The sequence below is a fragment of the Vicia villosa genome, linkage group LG3 (genome assembly GCF_029867415.1).
Source record: "Vicia villosa cultivar HV-30 ecotype Madison, WI linkage group LG3, Vvil1.0, whole genome shotgun sequence".
Lineage (NCBI taxonomy): Eukaryota > Viridiplantae > Streptophyta > Magnoliopsida > Fabales > Fabaceae > Vicia > Vicia villosa.
Window position 1 is genome coordinate 18,926,667 of NC_081182.1, and position 24,864 is coordinate 18,951,530.

At 34.4% G+C, this 24,864-nt stretch overlaps 1 protein-coding gene across 1 annotated transcript; it reads right to left on the reverse strand.

Moving 5' to 3' along the window:
• Positions 1 to 14,285: 14,285 nt before the first annotated feature.
• LOC131657663 (uncharacterized) lies at positions 14,286 to 15,335 on the reverse strand. The gene is made up of 2 exons (XM_058927034.1): positions 14,840 to 15,335; positions 14,286 to 14,731 (listed from the first exon to the last, which is right to left on the reverse strand). Exons 1-2 carry the CDS (start codon positions 15,333 to 15,335, stop codon positions 14,286 to 14,288), a joined length of 942 nt encoding a protein of 313 aa, XP_058783017.1.
• Positions 15,336 to 24,864: the final 9,529 nt, after the last annotated feature.

Consider the following 24,864-nt stretch of genomic DNA (forward strand, 5'->3'; position numbering starts at 1 on the left):
CCACCAACAAGTTAAAACTCAGAATTCCCCAAACTAAAATGAAAACAAAAACTAGGTTAAAAGTGGTAATTAATGAAGAAGTAGCAAAAACAGAGTGTGTAGTACCTGTTCAATGTCGGGGATTTAGTTTCCGAAACAGAGTGGCTGGTGAAAAACGAAAATATGCGGCACCGGAGAAGAGAGAGGGACGACTGGAGAAGAGAGAGGGACGATCGGAGAGAGGCAGGAACGAGGCTGAGGACGGCAGACAGTGGCTGGTGAGAAACGAAAAAAATGCGGCACCGGAGAAGAGAGGTTCGTATTAGGCATTGGGATGAAAAATATAATAATGAATCTGTCTGAGGGAATTCTTTTTTTTTGTTTTAATTAAATGGGATTAGACAGCGCTTTGGGTAAAAGCGCTCTCGTACCCCCCCTTTACCAGCGCTTTTAACAAAGCGCTTTCATTACCCCCCCTTTACCAGCGCTTTTAACAAAGCGCTTTCATACCCCCCTATAGCAACGCTTTCTAAAAGCGCTCTCGTACCCCCCCCCCTTTACCAGCGCTTTTGTAACCCCCCCCCCCTTTACCAGCGTTTTTTTCCAGTGTTTTTTTATTTTGTTTTTAGCGAAGCCTATAGCAGAGCTTTCCCTAAAAGCGCTTTCGTAGGGATGCTGCTAAAACTCATATTTGGCGTAGTGTCCGTATCTTTAGTCTAAATTGGTTTAGATTTTAAATTTATTTCTTTAGGATATTTCCATAGGCTCGCATATTTATAAATTTTAAAACAACATATTAATATTTATATTATCTTACTCCAAAATAGCATATTAATTTTTCTCGCTTCACTAAATTTTATCTCTATTCTATTCAATTTTCTTCTTTTAAATATTATACATTGACATGATAAACATTTTGTCATCGTAGTATATTAGTTTTTCTCTTAGAATAAATATTCAAGTATTATTTTATACAATTTAGACATATATTATATTTAGAAACACATTATAGTATTTATAAGAGATAATATAATACTTAAAAATGTATTATGTTTAAAATACATAAGTTTTAAACATAATAAATTTTGATTATTGTTTTTTTTTCATAAATTTTGATTATTGTTTTTTTTTTTGAATACCAAATATAATACGGAGATACATCTCCAGACCATATTTTGTTCAAAATGTGATGAATCACAAAATAATAAGTTTGGTGTGATTTTGAGTTTTGGAGATGCATCTTCAGGCACATGAAAGGCACTTTTGGATTTCCAAGGGTGTGAAATGCACACATAATGGTGGAAAGAGAAACCCCTATATTTTATATTCAACATCTCAGTGTGTGTTAATTTATGGTTTTTTCTTGCTTATATTTGCACTTATACTTCTTCATATCTTTCTTAAACAAATCTTCATGATAAATTTGTTTTGAGAAGAAGATTTCCATCACAACCTAGAAATTTAATGGACCAACTATCTTGGGTAACAAAGTATTTGTATGATCTCATAATCAAAATGAAATATGTTATCCTAAACACCAAATCACACCAAACTTTGCATTCATTAAGTAATTTATTTATAGCACCTTGAACATCATTATTAAGAGAGGGAAATTCACTACTAACCTCTACAAATTCATCATCAGAATGGTGTGATGCCATCAATGCAAGATTTACACATTCTTAGCTTTGTAAATCGGATGATGAAGTTACTTCATTATCATGACATGCATTGTAGGCTCTTTTAGGCTTTGACTCCTTTCTTCTTTTAAAACTTTTCTTTGCAAGTTTAGGAGCTTTATGAGTCTTTGCTTCCCATATTCATAGCAAGTCACATATTGTGTTAAAGTGGAGTCTTCTTTCTTGTTAAACAACTTATTCTTTTTCACAAAGTTAGAATTATTATTACCAAAAAATCTACATAACATTTTTATAAGAAGATGAAGTTTTCGTCTACTAGCAGACTATCTTCTTTTGCAACTTCTTTTGAGCCAACTTTTAAAGAAATACCTTTGGATTTATTCTCTTAATTTTCATGATTTTCTAGTCATCCAAGTTCTGTCTCATATTCTTGAAATTTTCCAAATAAAGTTACGGAAGTCGTTATGGATAGATTTTTCTTTTCGGATATTGTCGTCACTTTTGGTTGTCATTCCCTAGTTAAAGATCTACGCACTTTAAAATTAAGTTCATCATTAGTAAGAGTCTTACCAAGTTCTACTAAATTGTGAGATTTTGGATCGAACTCTAGTATGGCCGAAGGGTAGCTTCTTGGTTCGACAGGGTTAAGCATGATGTCGAAGGTTGTTCACATGCTTGTGTCGAAGATGCTAGGGTTGTTAGCATGTTAAATTAGGTTTTAGTGTTTAAACCCTAATTTGTTAAGTTAGCTTGTTTATTAAGTTGACTTGTGTAATGGGCCTTGTGGAAAAAGCCCATTAGTTAGTATGTTAGGTTTTATTATAAATAGCATACTAGTCTCTCATCATTGCCAAGCTGCAAATCCTAATTTAGGGTGAGAGAGGTTATTTGTTATTCTTGTAAACTTGTAATCTTGTTTTAAGAGAAAGTAAAAGAATAACGGTTATAACCAATTATTGTGTTCTTCTTCTCCCCTATAATTCCCTATTATACTTTGTTATTGGTATCGTTTTTCACAACAAATTGGTGCGGTGAGCGTGGAGAAGATGCCTTCAACAAAGTATGAGATTGAAAAGTTCACCGGAGTAAATGATTTCGGTCTGTGGCGCTTGAAGATGAAAGCCCTACTGGTTCAGCAGGGTTGTTTGGAAGCGTTGAAGGGAGAGGCAGCCATGAATGCTGCATTAACGGCAGCGGAGAAGACAACTATGATCGAGAAAGCACACAGCGCAATTTTGTTGAGCCTTGGTGATAAGGTTCTCCGACAGGTATCAAAGGAGACGACGGCATCAGGGTTATGGGTGAAACTTGAAAGTTTGTATATGACCAAATCGCTGGTAAATCGACTCTACCTGAAGCAAGCTTTGTATTCATTCAAGATGATTGAAGACAAAGTATTGGCTGAGCAGTTGGATATGTTCAACAAGCTGATTCTTGATCTTGAAAATATTGATGTGAAGATCGATGATGAAGATCAAGCGCTGTTACTATTGTGTTCTTTGCCTCGATCACATGCTCACTTCAAAGAAACTCTCTTGTATGGAAGGGAGTCCCTGACGTTTGAAGAAGTTCAATCAGCCTTGTACTCTAAGGACTTGAATGAACGAAAGGAGCATAAACCTTCGACTGTTGGCGAAGGTTTGGCCGTTAAAGGAAAACTCTTACGAAAGGATGGTAAGTTCGACAAGAAGAAAGGCAAAAGCCAGTCGAAGACTTACAGTGGCGAAGCATCTGGCATTCGATGCTACCATTGTAAGAAGGAGGGTCACACAAGAAAGGTGTGCCCTGAACGCTTGAAATATCATGGAGGTAAGGATAATGGCAACGCTGCCATTGTTCAAGATGATTTCGAATCATCTGATGTTCTTGTGGTTTCAAGCAGTGACTCTAAGAAGGAGTGGATTATGGATTCAGGTTGCACTTGGCACATGACTCCAAACAAAGACTTGTTCGAGGAATTATGTGATCAAGATGGTGGATCAGTATTGCTGGGAAACAACAAGGCTTGCAAGATTGCAGGTGTTGGATCTGTGAGATTCAAGCTCCATGATGAGTCAATAAGGCTGTTGACTGAAGTCAGGTATGTTCCTGATTTGAAGAGAAATCTGCTTTCTCTTGGTGAATTCGACAAGAAAGGATATGTTTTCCAAGGAGAGAAAAGTATCCTAAGAGTCATGAAGGGTTCGAAGGAAGTCTTGAGAGGCGTGAAGAAACAAGGCTTGTATACCCTTGAGGCTGAAGTTGTAAGTGGTTCGACAAATGTTGCATCCACGAAACCTTTGTCGAAAACAGAAATCTGGCACATGAGATTGGGCCATGTCAGTGAAAGGGGTCTGGTCGAATTAGGGAAACAAAATCTGCTTGGTGGAGACAAAGTCGAAAAGCTGAAGTTTTGTGAACCCTGTGTACTTGGAAAATCTTGCAGAGTGAAGTTCAACAAAGGCAAACAAAGAACACATGGATCCCTTGATTACATCCATGCTGATCTTTGGGGGCCTGCAAGGTGTCCATCACATTCAGGAGCAAGGTATTTTCTATCCATAGTAGATGATTATTCCAGAAAATTATGGGTATTCATCCAGAAGACTAAGGATGAAACTTTTGAGAATTTCAAAAGTTGGAAGACTCTGGTTGAAAATCAAACTGGCAGAAAGGTCAAGAGGTTGAGAACCGACAATGGCCTTGAATTTTGCAATGAGGCATTCGACGGTTTTTGTGCTGCCTCTGGTATTGCAAGGCATAGAACTACTGCAGGTACTCCACAGCAAAATGGTTTGGCTGAAAGGTTTAATCGAACTATTTTGGAGAGAGTCAGATGCATGTTGACTAGTGCGGGGTTAACAAAGGTGTTCTGGGCTGAGGCTGTTTCGACAGCAACATATCTGATAAACAGATGTCCTTCGACAGCGTTAGATATGAAGACACCTGAAGAAGTTTGGTCGGGACATCCACCAGATCTCGACAAACTGAGAGTATTTGGCTGCGTAGCCTATGCTCACATTAGGCAAGACAAGGTCGAACCTAGAGCTCTGAAATGCATGTTCATGGGATACCCTGAAGGAGTCAAAGCTTATAGGCTATGGTGCCTAGAGCCAGGTCACAGGAGGTGTATCACCAGTCGAGATGTAGTTTTCAATGAAGCTGAAATGGCTTTTAAGAAAACTGATGATGTTGGTCGAAGTACAGAAACATCTGACGAAGAGCTGGAACAGGTAGAAATTCCTGTTGAGGTGGAGCATGTTGATGCTGAATTGCATATCCCAGATAAAGTCGAAGAAGAAGCAGAAGATGCTGAAGTTGAGGAAACTGACGATGACTACCTATTGTCGAGAGATAGGTCGAGAAGAGTCATCAAGCCACCTCAGAGACTTGGATATGCAGATCTTATAGCTTATGCCTTAATCTCTGCAAGTGAGGTTCTAGACGAAGAACCTAGAGACTATAAGGAAGTTATGAGGAGTCGAAATAATACTGAATGGCTGAAGGCCATGGATGATGAGATGAAATCTCTTCATGATAATCATACTTGGGAACTGATCAAGAAACCTGTTGGGGCAAGGTTAGTCAGCTGTAAATGGATTTTCAAAGTTAAGGAAGGAATTGAAGGAGTGACGTCGAAAAGATACAAGGCAAGGTTAGTTGCAAGGGGTTTCACTCAGAAAGAAGGTGTCGACTTCAATGATGTGTTTTCTCCTGTTGTGAAGCATAGGTCCATTCGAATGTTACTTGCCATGGTGGCACAGTTCGATCTTGAACTGGAACAGATGGATGTGAAGACTGCGTTCTTGTATGGTGATTTAGATGAAACGATCCTGATGAGGCAACCTGAAGGGTATGTCGAAAAGGGGAAGGAAGATTATGTGTGCAAGTTAAAGAGATCTTTGTATGGGCTGAAACAATCTCCTCGACAGTGGAATAGGAGATTCGACAAGTTCATGGCACGCATAAGTTTCATTAGAAGTCAGTTCGACCACTGTGTTTACTTCAGATTTCGACCTGGTAATTCATTTATTATTTTGTTGCTTTATGTGGATGATATTCTCATAGCAAGCAACAGTGTCGAAGATGTGATGAGGGTGAAGGCTGAACTCAATAAGGAGTTCGATATGAAGGATCTGGGAGCTGCTTCCAGGATTCTTGGAATTGACATTCGAAGAGATAGAAAGAAGTCGAAGTTATGCCTATCTCAAGAGGCATATCTACGGAAGATTCTTGAAAAGTTTGGTATGTCGAATTCGAAGCCAGTTGTGACTCCAACAAACCCTCAATTCAAGCTGAGTATTGATCAGTGTCCCAGTACTGATGTGGAAAGAGCCTATATGAATAGCATCCCATATGCTAATATAGTTGGTTCTTTGATGTATGCTATGGTTTGTACTAGACCCGACATAGCATACGCAGTAAGTCTTGTAAGCAGGTACATGGCGAATCCTGGAAAGGCTCACTGGCAAGCATTGAAGTGGATTTTAAGGTACATAAATGGGTCTCTGAATAGAGTCCTAATTTATGGTGGAGCCTTGGGTGAAGATGGTAAAGCAGTAATCGAAGGATATGTCGACTCTGATTATGCAGGTTGTATGGATTCCAGGAAATCTATTTCTGGATATGTTTTCACTATGTTTGGCACAGCAATTAGTTGGAAAGCAACACTTCAGAAGGTTGTTGCTCTATCAACCACTGAAGCGGAGTACATTGCATTAACTGAAGCTGTGAAAGAAGCATTGTGGCTTGAAGGTTTTGCGAAGGAGCTGAAACTTCAAGGTCGAGGTATCACTGTTAAATGTGATAGTCAAAGTGCAATACACCTGTCGAAGAATTCAGCCTATCATGAGCGAACTAAGCACATTGATGTGAGGCTGCATTTCGTCAGAGGAGTAATCGAGCGTGGAGAAGTCCAAGTGCTGAAGGTTTCGACTGAAGACAATGCTGCTGATATGATCACCAAGACATTGTCGAGTTGCAAGTTTTTCCACTGTATGCAGTTGATAAAGCTGCATGAAGAAAGCTAGTTTGTTCCCTTGATGTTGTAGAGTTAGATCCAAGGTGGAGATTTGTGAGATTTTGGATCGAACTCTAGTATGGCCGAAGGGTAGCTTCTTGGTTCGACAGGGTTAAGCATGATGTCGAAGGTTGTTCACATGCTTGTGTCGAAGATGCTAGGGTTGTTAGCATGTTAAATTAGGTTTTAGTGTTTAAACCCTAATTTGTTAAGTTAGCTTGTTTATTAAGTTGACTTGTGTAATGGGCCTTGTGGAAAAAGCCCATTAGTTAGTATGTTAGGTTTTATTATAAATAGCATACTAGTCTCTCATCATTGCCAAGCTGCAAATCCTAATTTAGGGTGAGAGAGGTTATTTGTTATTCTTGTAAACTTGTAATCTTGTTTTAAGAGAAAGTAAAAGAATAACGGTTATAACCAATTATTGTGTTCTTCTTCTCCCCTATAATTCCCTATTATACTTTGTTATTGGTATCGTTTTTCACAACATAAATGATTTGTCAAATGCACAAATCTTTTCTATAAGTCAAAAATTGATTCTTCAGTTTGCATTCTGAATAACTCGTATTCTTGACTCAATGTGTTCAATCTAGATCTTTTAACTTCAGAAGTTCCTTCATGATTTTCTACCAACGTATCCCATATTTCCCTTGTCATTGGGCATTATGAAATATGAAAAGAATTCATCCATGCTGAGAGCACCTTGAAGAAGATTTATTTCTTTCTTGTCACAAAGGACTTTTTTCTCATCATCTTCATCCCATGAACCTTCAAACTTTGGAGTGCAAACACCATTAACAACACTTGTAGGAACAAAAAGACCTTCTACAAATATTTTCCAAACTTATTTTCCTTGAGATTATAGATGCACCTTCATGCGTATTTTCCAAAAATTGAAATATTCACCATAATACAACAGAGGCTTGTTATTACTACCACCATCTTTGAAAATTGGATTTGCATTTGCGAAATCCATTCTGGATCTTCAAGAACAAGTTACCTATAACATGCTCTGATGCCAATTGAAGTTCTAAATGCACCTAAGAGAGGGTAAAATATGAGCTATGGTCAAGTTTTTATTTAAGTCGTATGATACTACATTTTTCTGGTTTGAAGTTGTTTATGAAAGCAATAAAGTGCAGGAAAAAAAAGAACACAAGTGAAATTCTAGAAGATACAACAGATGTCGAGACAGATGTCCTAATAACACACAATGTCAAGACAGATGTTATAACATCTACTGACTTACAACACACTTATCAAAACTTAAAGTAAATGACAGAATGATAAATAACACCGTTAATTGTTAACCCAATTTAGTGCAAACAACACATAATCTGAGGGCTACCAAGCCAGGAAGGAAGTCCATTATCAACCATATTAGTTCAAAGCTAAACACCCTAGATTACAACTTATCGCCTAATCACTACCCAGCGATACTTCTGCCTAGAAGTCGACATTTGGACCTGAGAAATCCCCATCCCACTTCCAATCACCGCAGTGGTAAAACAGTCACACACCCTGTGACCAAGGGAACCCAAGTATAAAGATTACACTTTTCAATAAAAAAAACTTAGTTAAGAACCTTAAATAATAACAAAACTTAATATTACTTAAAATATTTGATTAAGAGCAACACCTAACTCTCTTGCTTAAAAGCTTCAAGAGTGAGAACACACGTCAACCTTAATGTATCAGAAGATTCATGTGTGACACACAAGAATAGAAAAGACGAAGAGCTTGAGAGACTTCTAAAACAACAACCCTTATTGCACCCACAGTTTTCTTTACAAGAAAGTTTGTCAAACTAGGTTGCCCAAGTTCCCTTTTATAGATACTTGCTGAATAGGCTTGGACTTCAATTTGAATCTAATCTTCTCTTTTTTGAAAACAGTTGCAAGATCTTTTTACAAATGAGGAACAAATCAAATCAAATCAAATCTTAGTGTTCTAAAAGAAATCTTAAAGATTCTTTTTCAAATCTCATATTGTTCAATCAAATCTGTCAAGGTTTAAAATCAGCCTGAACTGTTAGGATGTTCTGGTGTAGAATATCACATCATTTGAGAGAACATCTGTCAAAACACATAACAGAGGAATCTGTTATAACAGCTGAACAAGATGTTACACTGTCATACCCCAAAATTTGCCCATACCATTTCTCATATGCAATCTCAAAATCAAGACATAAAGCTCCAAAACACACTCTCCTATACAAAGGCTCTGAATTAGGGTTTGGTTCATTCAAAGAAAGATCACTGAATCAAGGGCTCAAAGTGGTTCCATAAGGTCAGCAACATCCCCATAACCCTAAAATCATTATTTGATCAAGGGTTGATCATAATGATGCAAGGAAACATCAGAAGAGTCAAAAGTCAAAAGTTACTATTTTGGGCATGAGCTGAAAAAGTCAATCAAACTTTGAAAATTCACCAAATATTCATACTTCATCAGAAAATTCCCACTAAAGCTCATTTTAAAAGGGAATTCATTCCTCTATCCAATGGTCCAAGAATCAAAGCTCATAGGTCAATGGTTTAAGAGATATGGCTTCATACATTATAGGTCCTTTTCAAAAGTCAACAAAGAGACACTTTTTTTCAAAAGGACATAAAATGAGAATGGAAAAGGATTTTCATATGAAACCAAAGACACTGGTTAGAGGACTCTCTGAGGTTTCTAAAAAGTACTAGAACACCCCCATACCCCAAAAATTGAGAGAGATACACCTTGTCAAAGTTGGACTATTTTTGAGGAAAAAATGTGAAAAGAAAAGGTTCAAATTTCCAAACATTTCCAAATGGGCCTATGATTTCTTCACCCAATCTTCATTACAAGCCCATGCACGTTCCAAAAATCATATCCTTATATTTTATATTATTTTTTATTAATTATTTTATGATTTTAACCATTTAAATCATGAATTAATTATATAAAAGTATAAAAGATAAAAGATATGATTTGTGTTTATTTTACAATCATCATCAATCACACAAATATCCCAAAATTCATTCCAAATTCGTACATAGGCTGAGTGTGTGGAAAAAATTGAATTTTGCCATAATTGGAAATATTCCATTCAAGCTCCAAATCAAATCTCCAAAGATTGATTCAATAAGATTCTTCTCACAAAAGTTAACCTATTCTATTCTCCTATATATACATAGTAGAATCAGAGCACAAGGGGGAGATTTTCGGCCTCCAAAAGCTCCAAATCCGAGTGCAAAATTGAAGAAAAACTCAAATCTGTTCTTGGCGATTGAAGGGAATTCAAGGAATTTTGAAGGTGCTAATTCACTCCTGGATCATCACTGAGTATTGCTCGATCATAATCAAGTCCAGAAACGGCCAGTTACACAGTCAAATAGGCCTCGGTTTGCCTTTTTTTTTCTCTGCTTCAATTACGATTCATCATGCATTATAAATCGATTTCGATTGCATATTTGTTTTTCCTATCATGTTTGTGATCTTTCTGTGCAATTAATTTGATTCTGGTGGTGTTTTAAGAGTTATGCCATGATTAGGGTTCTTACCTTGAATTTGGGGGTTTTCGTTTGAGGAACTTTTAGGCCACAAAGCAGGTACCCACGCATTCGTATGAACGAGACGGATTGATTAGTGGCATCGCGCCAAATTTCTGTATCCGTTTGCATGTATTCGCTATTTCGCAGGTATGGAAGATGGAGTTTTTTACAACCCCAATGCCAATAAGCGCTGTAAAAAGTGCGTTGCTGAAAATCCAAGGTTGAAGACGACCTCGTGTCGTCGTGTGATTGGCCCATTCAAATGGGACACGCGCGCGTTCTTTTAAGTGGAACAGCTGGATCCTGTGCATTACGATGCACGCGCTATCATGTTCTCTCTCGTTCCTGGCCCTACGATCTCCTTAATTCCAGATCCAACGTGCGTTAATCTGCGAGTCCATCATGCTCCACAGGCGAGCGCCACACTGAATCAAAAGTTAAGTATTTTGTAATTTTTTTTATTTTTAATTACATAACCTAGTTTTGATTTTTATTTATACTTATATATATTAATTTCAATATCTTTTTTTTCCCTTATTAATAATAGTAAATTATTTATTTGTTTTAAGAACTTTTTTATATATGATAAATATTTATTTTACATACTTATTTATTTATTTATAAATGTAATTATTTATATATTCATTTAATTTATCTTTAAATCATTAAAAAATCATAATTATTTTATTTTAAATTCCAAAAATTCCAAAAAATTATTTTTTACTCAAGTTAGTCTTTTGCCTCGATTTAATTAATTAGGTCGCAAGACCAATAATTAATTAAATCGATTTACCATTATATTCCATTTGAATCTTAACCAGGATTGATAATACACTGAAGATATATTCTTTCTTTTGCGCCTTGCCTTTTCAGGGTTACCAACAGGGTTTCTCCCGATAACGCGCCACACCCATTACGAAGCTAAGTCCCGATTCAATTCTCGTTACTTATTTATTTATATATTTAATGCAAAATCATCTTTTCCTTTTATTCTTTTGTTCATCTTCCCTATTTCAAAATTAGGGTTTATTTTTAAATATCAAAGAATTGTTTGTACTCTCACGCCTTGTTATTTCTTCCGTCAATTCTCAGATGGTCAGAGTCAATGCTTCAGGCAAACCTTTGCCCACCAACCCTGTCAGGGCAAATGCCAAGCTAAGTACTCTTTATTCATTTACTTTTAATTTTTTTTTATTCTTTTGTTTTTAGAGTTAATAAAGTTTGCCTCCGAACCTGATAATGCACTCATCCTCTTTTGTTTGCCATTTTTCCCACCTTTTCAGGGTTTGTCAAATGCCAAAGCTACGTCATTGGTAACCCTAAACCCTAACCTTTTATTTTTCTGTTTAATTATTACTTGTGTCAAACCCTATTAAGGGATCCGCTGGTTACAATTTCCCTCCCCCATATTATTGTTTCTTGCCTTATATTATCTGCGTGGTTAGTAAAATAGGGAGTGGCAACCATGAATTGAATTTAGAATCGCTATTTTACAAGATAATATAATTGAATATAATCACGTGATTGGTGCACACACGCACGCTTTTGGGTAACCTCTCTGTTGCCTTGTTGCCTGTTGCCTTGTTGCCTGTTGCCTTGTGTTTTTTTGCAGAATAAGCCAAGTCCCTCGAATACGAGGATACCTCAGCCATGTTGCCTCGATAAAAAGGTCACGACCCTAAATGATGCTGCCTTCGATACACAAATGACCTCGACCCTCGGAAGTTGCCTACGGAAAAAGGCTGAGGTATCTTCTGGTTGCCTAACGAAAATGGCTTATTCTGATTCTTGCCTTAGACTACCTGCCCTTCTATGGCATGGGACAGTCTCATGGCAAAGGATGCTTCGACGACCCTTCAACCTCCAAACGAAAGGCTTCCTGCCCTCTTATGGCAAGGATAGACTCTTTCATTCTGAAAGGCTAAAAAGAGACCTATCAGCTGAGTTTAAGGTAATTGCCCCTAATTTCCTTGCAATGCTCATCTTTAATATTCTTTCTCACAATTCTTCGAAAACTGGCTACGCTCATTTACGAGCTAAAGTCCACTTTTTTCTTTCATCTACCTTTTTTAAAAAAACAAACGAGCAAGCAAAGCAATTAAGAGCCCATGGAAAACCATGGATGCAAAGGGTGCCTTACACCTTCCCTTTGCATAAATTACCCCCCGAACTTAGATTTCTTTAAAAAGGTTTTTTTTCTGTTTCTTTTTGCCTTTCTGAATTTGTTTGGATAAAATAAAAGTCGGTGGCGACTCATGCTTAACCGCGACATTTTGATCGATAAAAAGTCAGTTCACCGTATAACATACACCATCCCGTGCAACATCAGTTACGAACCATGTTTTAGCAAAATTATGCCAATACAAAACCCATGGAACTAACAACAAGGATGTATCATGGTTCCCCTTACAATTCGAGAGTACTCCAGTCCCCTTACGCATTAAGAGATTTCACTATCTGTTTTGAACTTTGTACAAGCATATCCTCTCTAAATCAACTATCCTGCTTCCAACAATCCTGGACATCAAGTTATACACAACAAATCTGGAAATATTTTGAGAACATAAAGATTGTAGTAAAATTATCACTTTGAGTGATATATCAATGTAATTGATCTTCCCTTCTAATAAAAATAATTCATAAACACTAAAGTATTATATTGCTCAAGAATTTTCTGGTTTTGATGATATGAAAGTATGAAGAAAATTTCTTGAATAAAGGTTGAAGATTTGAAATGTGAATTTCGATAATCTAAGAGTTTAATTGGAAGAGGTGAATAGTAATATAAAAGAAATTGGTTTTTATATGAGTATGACACATTTACGAAACATGGTAAAGTTCTAAAAAAATATCATGAACAAATTCCAAGATATAATGAAAAGGTTTCACGAAGAGAGAAATGAAAAGGTGTCTAAAATGCTACTGGTTTTTGAATTTCGTTTAGGTGCAAACCGATTTTTGTTATGTGCAAATCTATTTGCACAAGGCAACATTACAAATCTTTGAAAAGCTTCAGGCAACAATCTATTTGCATAGCATAAAACATGAAATTTTCGAAAGTAAATTTAGGCATGGAGCTGGTGCAAATCGATTTCTACAAAGTGAAAATCGAGTTGCATTAGATGAAACTAAAAAATGCCTAAGTGTTTATGCCATGAAAGTGAATGAGTTTATGTATTGAGAGATTCAATCATTAAGCATCTAAAACAATGGTGAAGGTAAGTATTTCTATTATACCTTCTTGAAATAAAATTCATTTTATTCTAAAGTCTTCAACATGATGCTTTCTCTTGAGATTAATATTTGCCTTCTTTGATACACAAGGATTTGCCTTCATCAAAATATATTCATCATAGAGAAGCTTGACTTCACAGGAGCTTCTTCTTTGTCAGCATGCTACTTGTCATACAAAGCAAAGTTCTATTTCTTCTTCCTACAAGACAATTGTGATGATTTGTGTATAAAGATGATACCTAATTCTCAATTCCATTCTCCTCACATGACCTCTTGAAATCTGTAAAGTTGTACTTACCTCCATTATCAGTTTTGAGAACTTTCAACTTTTGACCACTCCGTTTTTCAACCTTCACTTTGAACTTCTGAAACTCAACAAACACCTCGTGCTTAAACTTAATGAGTGTTACCTATGTCATTCTTGTGAACTCATCCACAAATGACACAAAGTACTTGTTTCCTCCAAGTGAAGGTACATCAAATAGTCCACACACATCAAAATGCACTACTCCCAAAGCATGTTTTTCTCTTGGGGCCACTTCTGGTGTAAATGGTAATATGGGTTGCTTCCTTTCATGCATATCTCACATGACTTCTATGGCTTCATAATCTTAGGAATGCCATGTATCATCTTTTTAGAACTCATATGTCCTAAACTTCTAAAGTCCAGATGCCCCCAATCTCTTATACCGCAACTCACTATCACCTTAAGCACCATCAAAACTAAAGCATTTAGTTTCAACTGTCTCCATATTCATCTTGAATGTTCTGTTGCTTCCCCGCTTTGATTGCATAATTAACTTCTGATCAGAATCATACAAATTCAAGAGTTTTTTTCATGGTAACTGAGAAACCTTTCCGAATAAGATGATCTACACTTATCAGATTGCTCTTCATGCTAGGAACATACTAAACATCCTTGATTATAACAATTTTACCATTCTTCACCTTGACTTTGACATTTCGCATACCTTCAACGTTAAGGTACTTATCATAAGGACATATGATCTTTTTCCTCTTTCTAGAGTTAAAATCAATCAACCATTGCTTATTTTCACTTAAGGGATTTAAGAATCCAGTATCCATATACCACAAGCCTACCCAATATCCACCATCAGATTCAAAATCCATCAATAGCATAGGTTCATCATCAGCATTTCTCTTGACTATGTTTGCTTCTTCTGATTTCCTTTCCTTGTTTGACCAATAGTCCTTAGCAAAGTGACCAAACCTATTACAATTGTAACACTTGACCTTTCTCTTATCAAGCTTATCATTTCCCTTATGATGTTTCTTCTCATCAGAGTTGAAAGCTTTTAACTTATGATAACCACCACAATGTCTCTTCTTGGCTTCTAACAAAGATTTCTTCTAATTCTTCTAACTAAAAGATGCCTTCAAAGCCTACTCTTCCTCTCTTTCAGAGATCCTCTCAATTAGGCGCAACTCTTATGGCTCTATACTTCGCTGCAACTCTTCAATTCTCATGGTTTTGAGGTTTTTAGAATGTTTAATTTCTACAAAAATAAAACCAAATTGAGGAGTAAGAGATCTCAATATATTTTCTATGATTACGTGTTCAGAGAGCCTTTCTCTACAAGCCTTCATCTTATTTGTGATCAAAATCACTCTAGAGATGTAAACAGGTACCTTCTCATTATTCTTCATGTTGAGATTCTCATACTGCTTACATAGAGACTGAAACTTCACCTTCTTCAGCGATGTGTCGCTGCCATAACACCGTGCCAATATGTCCCATGCAGCCTTCTCTGTGGTTGAATCAACAATTTTCTCAAACACACTCGCATCCACACACTGATGGATGTAGAACAACGCCTTTTGATCTTTCTTCATCAGTTCTCTTTGTGTTTTTCTTTGCGCTTCCGTTGCATCCGCTACAACCGGAACGTAACCGTCGGTGTCGAGATCAAGAACGTCTTGAGCACCAAATACACGCATCTAAATAATCCACCGATTCCAATTGTTTTCATCAAACATGTGCACTGAGACTAACTCAGATCTCACAAAACACTCGTGGTTCCCGATCCCACAAAATCATGAAATGCAATTCTGTTACGATTCCGATCATGAATTCAACGCAAATTAAAGAAACGAAATCAATCACACACGTCTCACATACACTCGTGTTTCCATGTGTATCGAACCAGAGTTCTAAATACTAAATGTTGGAGCACAAGGTTGAAGATGAAGATGAAAGAAGAGAGAGAAGAGAGAAAACATAACAAACTCTCAATGATGAAAAACTAAGTTATGAAAATCTGTTACACGAAGGTGTTTAAATACACCAATGAAACATGCCATGTAGACAAAGCTAAAGAAGTTAAATCAAAGCTAAACTACCACATATTAAAAATTAGGCTTAAATGCATTTTTGATTTCTTTATTTTGATAATTTTTTTAATTTTTAGTCCCCATTTTAAAATTCAATTTTAATGATGACTAGGATAATTTATGTTTTAATAATTTTTTACAGAATAAATTATTAATTTTAATTTAATTTAGTGTTTCTTTGGAAATTAATTAATTAAATCTTTGAAAATAAATTTGTCTATGTTGTGGCTGTTTTAGGATCAATTAATGTGCTTCATAGTTGACAACTATGTGGTTCTACCTTAAGAAGTTGGTAAAAATATACATTCTCAGGATAGATAATAAGGATTGAGCACTTCATTTTATTAAGCTTATTCTGAATGTTGATTCTCTTTAACTTATGAAATATTAGATTGTTTATAAATTATAATTGTTGCTAAGGTTTCTCTATTTCTCATGAAGTGAATTCTTATCTACTCAATTTAAAAAATTGAATAAAATTATATTTAATGTAAAATATTTTAAAAATAAAAAGTATACTATTTAATAATTAATTAAATAAGATAAAACTAAATGATGTAATGTGATTGGTGGAATGTACACTATCCAATTTTTGGTGATGGGTAGAAATTGTATCCAATTTTTTATGATGGGCAGAAATTTTTTGTTAAAGAGTGTTTCAACAATAATGAACAATGTTCTATGTACAATCAAGGAAGTGGATAATAAGCATTTTCTTCTCAGCCTCTCTTTCCCCCTGGCCATTACTGCGAGCATCTTTCAAAATCTGTAGCAAAGCAACAATTGATTGGTAACCTTAGATAACCAAGTCCCACATATTTTTCTTTCTAAGTTAAGAAAGACAAACAAACAATAAGATTTGCTTAAGTGGATTGAGATGATAAATGGGCTTTGAGGCCCAATAACCTTGATATAAAATTTTAACTAATTAAATTCTAAGAAAACTTAATTAAGATCATTAATTATTTATTTATTCTAGAAAAAAATTATTTAGAAAATATAAAAAATTAAATCTATTTTTTTAAATATAATTATTTGTAATATTATTAAACAAATATCAAAATATTACATTGCGCTACAGTGGCTAGGGATGACAACGGGCGGCGTCCTCCGAATCTATTCCCCGCCTCAAATTCAAACGGGGATGAAGAATTAAAACCCAAATCTGACCCAAACAAATTCGAGTTGGGTTCAGATATCTTCCCCCGTCACCATCCATTTGATGAAATTAATTTTTTTAATAAAAATACTTATTTTTCTCAAAATTAAATTACATTATAAATAATAAAAGAAAACAATTTCAAAAAATTCCATACATACATTTAAAATATTTTAAATCATAATACAAATTAAAATATCAAAACATTGACCACATACTTAATATTTTAAATTATAAAAAATAAATAATAATAGTATATATAATGAAATAAATAGTAGAAGTAGGTTCAAGGTGGGTGCTAGTTTCCCGTTTACCCGATCCGTCGCCATATTTTGTAATCAGAAAAAACTCAAACTCAACCAAAGCGAATTTTCCCCGTCAACTTTGAGGCGAGTTCGGATAGATATCTGCAGGTACGGGTTTTGTTATCATGCCTAACGGTGGCAGTGCCATATATTAGAGAAACTTCACGTCGAAAACCAATAAATTTTTAAAAGAAGTAAAGTTGAGTGAACAAAATATTAATTTTTAAAATGAAGAGACAAAACTAAAATCATCAAAATCAAAATAGAATGACCAAAATGCAAGATCTAAAAGTTATGAACAAATTAATAATTTGCATTATTTTTGAAAGTGAAATAGGTTAATTAGCGGTAATGATTAGTTGAAAGAAAAAGCAAAATGAAATGATAGTGGTGATACAAACTGAAAATTGAAAATTCAATCTTAGTTAAAGAAATAAATTAGTTTTGAGACATGATAGAATAATAATTTAGTATGATAAATCAACACCTTCTAAGAATGAATCCAACATACTTCCATTTTAGCTTTGGACGTTTCCTTCAATTTCATGAACAAAACTTCTGCATTTCTTCGAACCCACCAGTGGGCCACCCCGCAAGTAACATGAAAAAAACTTCCTCCTTGTTTCAATTATTTCGGCATTAAGATTTCTTCCAACACAATTCTCAGTAAAGTTCCTATACATATAGCTTCTGTTAGAAGCTTCTTCGTTTTTTTCTATATAAACTTCCCCACCAAATTTCCATAATCATTTGATATATGATTTGGTTCGACTACAGTTTACAAATGCATAAGAAGAAACTTTCACCGCTATTTCGACAATTACATAGGGCCATGAAGAAACTGTATTATCTGCTGCATTGTTGGCAAATGAATTCTAATGTGTCCAAAACTGTAAAACAAAAATTGTGCACGTTTGATGATGATGATGAAGTAGATAGAGATGACATAGTGGAAAATAATTATGATTTGGAAGATGATATTGATATAAGGGCTGAGATTTTTATTGCTAAATTTCGACGTCAGCTAAGTTTGGAGAGAAGAATTTTTGCTTCAGATTGATTCAGTAGTTATTATTTTCTGAGTTTTCTATGTATAATGTAATGTGTCCAAATTAGTGTGTTGGGTTTTGTTTCAAGTTATTGAGGTTGGTTTATAAGAAATTATATCTATATGTAAAGTAATTGTTGAAAGAATAAAACAGAAAGTACTAAAGTGACAATGTGTTCAAGGTCATTTTCAGTTTATAGTTAACTTTTTATTTATTGTAACTGGTTTTTAAAAAGTAGTTAGAAAGTTACTATTTAGAAAACTAGTTAGTTATAGTTTATTTGGTTTGTTACAGTTTGTTGACAGAGTTTTATATGATTGATGTATGTCCCACTTTTGGTTCAAGCTCAATAATACAATTGATAGCTTCAATTTGACTTCTCTCTTTTTTATTTGTGATCTTTCTTCCATGATGAATTCAATGTTCTAACATGGTATTATAAGCATGTCCGACCTACATGCATTTTTTTCATCTTTTTCTCCGATTCTTCTCTGATTTATCTTCACTAATGCCTCCTCTTGTAGCTCTTATCGATCCACATTGGATTAAAGCGGTCCTTGCTATGTTCGTCCAAGAGATGGACATTCATCCGTCAAAGTTACATTGATTTTTGAAGGCTACAAATTATTCATGGGCATATTCAATATGAATTGCTCTTGGTGGCAAAATGAAGCTTGAATTCGTAGTTGGATCTATATCAGTTCTAGGTGATTCTTTTGATCTGTCAATTTGTGCTTGGAGCAAATGCAACATGCTAATTCATTTGTGGCTAATCAATTATGTTTCTAAATCAATTGCAGAGTCTACTGTGTTCATGGAAAATACAATTGATGTTTGAAATGATTTAAAAGAAATATTTTTTCATGGTATCTTATTTGTGTTTCAAAGTTACAACAAGAAACTTACATTCTTAAACAAGATTCTAAGACTGTCACTGAATTCTACTCTACTTTGAAAGTTTTTTCAGGATGAATTGGAGATTTACATGTCAATCTCTAATTGTACTTGCCGAATTCAATGTTCATGTGAAGCTATGAGACAAGCAAGGAAAAATCACAATTTATTGTATCCTAACAGATTTCTTACTAGTTTGAATGAAAATTTTGTTGTGTTAAGTCACAAATTCTGCCAATGGATCCATTGCTAACTATGAACAAGGTTTTTTTCAATGGTTCTTCAATATGAAAGACAAGGAAATTTTGTTTTCGTGATTATTTACAAGCCTTGATCAATGTCATGGGATTCAAGAAATTCAATTCTAAGTCAAGCAAATCCAATTTTCAGCATAACACCCCAAATTTCAAGATTTTCACTCATTATGGTACGATTGACCATACAATTAGGGTCTACTATATAAAACATAGTCTCCCCCTATCTCATTTTTGTAAAGGTTCAATGACCAAAATGTTGTCACAGATGATGATGATGATGATGATGATTAGGGGTGTTCAAAACCAAACCAACCCAATAGAAAACCGCAAACCAAATCAAACCAAACCGAAACCGCAAAAAACCGCATTTGGTTCGGATTAGTTTGGGTCATCTTTTAACAAAACCGCACGGTTTGGTTCGGTTTGCGGTTTGTATTTTGTAAACCGAATCAAACCGCATTATGTTACAATCTAAATTTTACTTAACTCACATCCAACCCAAACTTAAACCTATTATACCTTAACCTTATGATTACCAACAATTTTCTCATCCTTACACATATAATTTCAATCCCGATCATCTCAAATATCTAATAACATTAGCGCACCTTCTTTGCCACATACATCTTCCTTCTTCTTCTATGATCTCTCCTCTCTTATATTCTTTCTTTTTCACCTTCTCATTTTTATGTAAATATCTCATATTCCAATTTCGTTTTTATCGCACATCTTCTTCTCTAATCTCTCAACACTTTTTTCCTTTTTCACCTTCACTAATTTCTAGTCTCTTATATTTTTTTCATTATACTAATTTTTATATTGTTTTATGCTATTATTTTATGTTTAATATTTCACTTTTGTCTAATTTAATTATTACATATTAAATGGAAAATTGTTGTCAAGATATGACGAGTTTTGTTGTTATTTGATAGTGTATGAATGTCTAAATACAAAATTATGTTGTCATCTATATATGTATGTATGGCTCATTAAAATATTTGTAAAAAACCGAACCAACCGAACCAAACCAAACCGCATTAGTTTGGTTTGGTTTGGTTCAGATTTTTTTAAAAAGCAAACCGAACCAAACCAAACCGCACGATTTTTTCTCTTGCGGTTTGGATGATTTTTTTCGTCAAAACCGCCCAAACCGCACCGCGAACACCCCTAATGATGATGACGACAACGATGATGATAATGAGGAGGAGGAGGAGGAGGATAATGCATATTTTTAACAGTCAAATGTCAAGAGTGGTTCTTTTGTAATTACTCGAGATCAATTTGAGAAGATAGTGAATCTTCCTCAGAATTCATCTCGTAGTCAAACTTCAACACATGCAGTTTCAAACCATGTTGGATATTCTTAAATCATAAGTCCTCCACGTATGAATTACAAAGGGAATTCTCATTCTTTTGTCTACAAATGATGTACTTTGGACTCTTGGATCATAGATTCAAGAGCTAGAGATCATATATGCTCCTTGTAACAGCCCGAATTTTATTATTTGACTAATTAAATTAAATAAGGATTTATTTACTTAATTTGGACGAAGTTTGATAATTAATTGGATCGTCGGTGTTATTGAGAAACGTGTTCAGATTATTAAGTGAAGTTGGAATTTATTCGGTTAATCGAAGAATTAATAAAGTGGAATATGTAGAGGAATAATATTAGAATTAATATTATTATTGGATTTCTTATTTGAGACAAAGTCGGATTAAATTGGATTAATCGGAAAATAATATTAAGGGTAATAATAGTATTTGTTAGAGCATAATTATTTATTTGACTACTCTATTTTATGATTGGGCCTAATTAGTTAGGAAGTGGAATTATTTGGGTAAGCCCAATATGAATAATATAGTAAGGGATGGAAGAGTAGAGGTATCATAATTTTCATTTGCAAAAGAAGAGGAGAAAGGAGACTAAGAGAAGAAGAAAAAGGGAAGAACAACAAGGGGCAAAAGCTAGGGTTTGAAGCACATTAAAGAGGTAAGGGGGAGAATCCTTATTATTATGGGTTAGTATGATTGGGTCAATGGGTAGATTAACCTAATTTAGAGATTTTGTTCTTCAATTTCTAGATTTTGACATGTTTAGGGGGAAACCCCTAAATTTCCATGATTTTGTAATTGTTTGATTTTGGTGATAATTTTTCTATGTGATGATTAATGGTATTTAGATTGTTGATTGAATTCTTAATGTCTGTTAGATATAATCATTATACAGTAGCGTCATTTTGGTTTATGATATATACATTGATATTCATACTGCTAAATATATATATGGCTTCGTTGTGAGTTGTGAATTATACAGTATAATATATGTTTATATATAATTTGGTTATAATTTGGTGTGTATAATGCTTCTCATTTCTATATTTTAATAGAATAACAATATGGTTCATAAGGATACTACTTCTCATTCTTATGCACTGTACGTCATTTTCATTATCCATATGTATCTTACTTTTCTTTTTAAACCAATGTAAATATAACTATTAGTAAATCATGTTCCTGTTATGAACTTATGTTTTAAGTAAGAATCTAATTTCAAGTTTTTAATATATAATGGATACTAATGAAAATGAAAATAATTATGAGAGGAAAATAATAGGAACAGTAGGATAGTGAGATTATGAAACAAGGGCTGTTATAAAACAAAATGAAATGCAAAACAGTCCCGTTTGATCGAAATAGCCGAATTAAGCGGTATAATTAGTTGTCCGGAATTTAATGAAAATTTACGTGGTAGCTAAGTTTAATTAGTAGATTAACATGGTGATGTTATTTTTGTTAAAAATGTGATATTTACGAACCGTCCGAAATAGTTAGGATTTAAATATCTTTTATATTAAATATTAGTTTTTGGAATAGAAAATGAATTAGAAACTTGGAACTAATGTAGTGTAATTATTAATTAGTTGATTTACTTAATAGTTGAATTAATTTCAATAAGTATAATTGATTGGATTATAATAAGTATTGAAATTGATTATTCGGTTGTTGGTAACTTACGGTATTTTAGAAAGTTGACCGTAATTGTATTTTGACCAAATACTAATGAATTGATACTTGGTTTAGAAGTGTATTCTTATATTTTGTTACGATATGAATTAACATGAGATAGTATGGTTTGCCAGTGTTAATTGTATTTTGGTGAATCATAATTGAATATTGTTTCTATTATGTGGATTGATATCAATGTGTTGTGAATGTTGTGTACAATTGATATATAATTCATAGAGTTGAACTATTATGGGTATGCGATAAGTTAAGATTGATGAGATAATCTTAATTGCATATGTTTGTTAACATTGTACATACATTCATGTCATGGCATGCCTTGAAACAAAGGTGGTTTGCTTTGAAGCAAAAGCGAGGCTTAGATTCTAGAGTGAATCGGAAGCGGTAAACTATATGTTTACATTTTGGTGGGCTTTGGTCTTGTCCGGATCGGAAGCGTGACCTAGATTCTAGATATTGAATCGGGAGGCGGTGAAACTTTGGGTTCACAATTCGGTACCACATGCATAGCGTCACATATCTTGCATTGAGTCACATTAAAATTATGCGATAATTGAATATGTGAAGTTGATGTAGTGGTGATATGTGTATGAGTTTGATAATTGAAACGAGTGAGGTTTGAATACGTATTTGATTAAATGTGTGAATATGTGATAATTATGGTTGTGTATGTAAATTGAGAATATAATAGTAGAATTGAAAAATTATACTCTTTAAGTTTGTTGTATACTTGATAACATGTGAAATATGGGTTGATTACTATTATCTACATGGTTATACATAGTGTGATTAATTACTTGAAGTGTTGATTTAACCATTGTATTCCGTTATACTTTCTTCATAATGGTTCGTATTCTCACCCTTCTGTTTTAATGTTGCCCTCGTTTGGCGACATGCAGGTCCTGGAGTTTAGTAGCCGCGTGTGACCTAGTCGGAGGTCCTTCCTTGGTTATTGGAGACTAGGTAGTGAGTCGATGCTCTGGTCATGAAACACTGGGTAGATTAGGAGTATTGAACTCATGTTATATTTGCTCATGTATTATGCTATGACTTGTGAACTTTTGTTGGTTGCTTGTCGTTTTGAGAGGCTTATAAGCCAAACATTCTGAGTTTATCTTATGTTGAATTGAGACCATTAGTCGATGTATGATCATGGTATGGGACATGAATCATTATGAATCACATGAGTATCATATTTCCGCTGTAAATGCATATCCAGGTTAAATTGTGATTTTATATTAAGTGTTATTAAAATGACCAGGTGTATTGTGTTGTATAGATAAATGCTGTCAGTTTTTTTTAAAGGCTTTTATTTATTTAATTTTTTAAGACATCGATGTGACGCCCTTTTGAATTATATGCATGCTATTCTCTGATTATATGTTAAATATTTTGGGGTATAAAAAGGGGTGTTACACTCCTTAATATCTCGGTTCCATTCTTATAAGGAAATCAATCCTGTAAATGTTAAGTTGTCAAATTAACAATTTTCCTTAACCGAACACATTGGAATGGCAAGTTTTCTCCCAATTTCTTTATTATAAATGTTCTTTACATACCTGACTTTTCACCCAAATTAAATCATGTATCAAAATTATGCCAAAATTCAAAATGTAGTGTAAGTTTGAATGATACTAAATGTTCCATTTAGGACCAGCAATCTATGAAGATGACACTTGAAAAATTGTCAATAAAGAGGTGTTTTCCCTCAATTTCTCCTCATCATCATCCTCAGCAATGTGCTCACATCGTTTGCAAATAAATAAAACACATCAAGTTACAAAAATGGCAACAAGTTTACATGAAAATAATAAAATGGAAATGTGAATCGCTCATCATCAAATATCTCTTTCCTCTCCTTTTTATCACTCAATTTAAGCATTAAACTAACTTCTATGTATCAAAGTTTCTTTTTGAGTGGGGAACCACCCTTAAGATCAACTTTCACGTCACACTCAAAGTCGTGTACAAACTTAACTAGTCTTTTCTCCAACCTTAGTTCCTTAACAGAGTGGTCGGCTTCCTTGTAGATGTATGTTCCAAAAAGATGAGAAAATGGCTCTGCAACCACCATTTGGGGAACTTGTCCTCACAATGTAGCCTATTATAAGAACACCCACGCTCAGTAGAGCATTCTTTATTCTCCTCGATGCTCAATGGTGTCTTGACCGAATCATCAGAGACATTAGCCTTTAAGCTACCTCTGTGCCTCTCCAAGTTGTGTCCTCTAAAAGCGCTCTTTCATGGATCTTTTATAATGTCTCGTGTGCGATATAGTTGAGGGGAACAACAAAAAAGAACTTATCCTTGAAATTATTAAATGGAATAAATGAAAGAATGTGTTAAAAAAAGATGAGCTCTTCTTGTATTTAGAATCTTTAGGTATCTGAGAACCTCTACCTTGATGTTATTAAAGGGTATTGTAACTCACATTAAAAAAACAAA

What these genes read in the sequence shown, in the direction of transcription:
- LOC131657663 (XM_058927034.1), bottom strand. Translation starts at nt 15,335, where the DNA reads ATGCGTGTATTTGGTGCTCAAGACGTTCTTGATCTCGACACCGACGGT. An exon ending in AATTGAAGAGTTGCAGCGAA is followed by an intron (nt 14,732 to 14,839) that starts GTATAGAGCCAT and finishes AATCTTTGTTAG; the next exon opens with AAGCCAAGAAGAGACATTGT.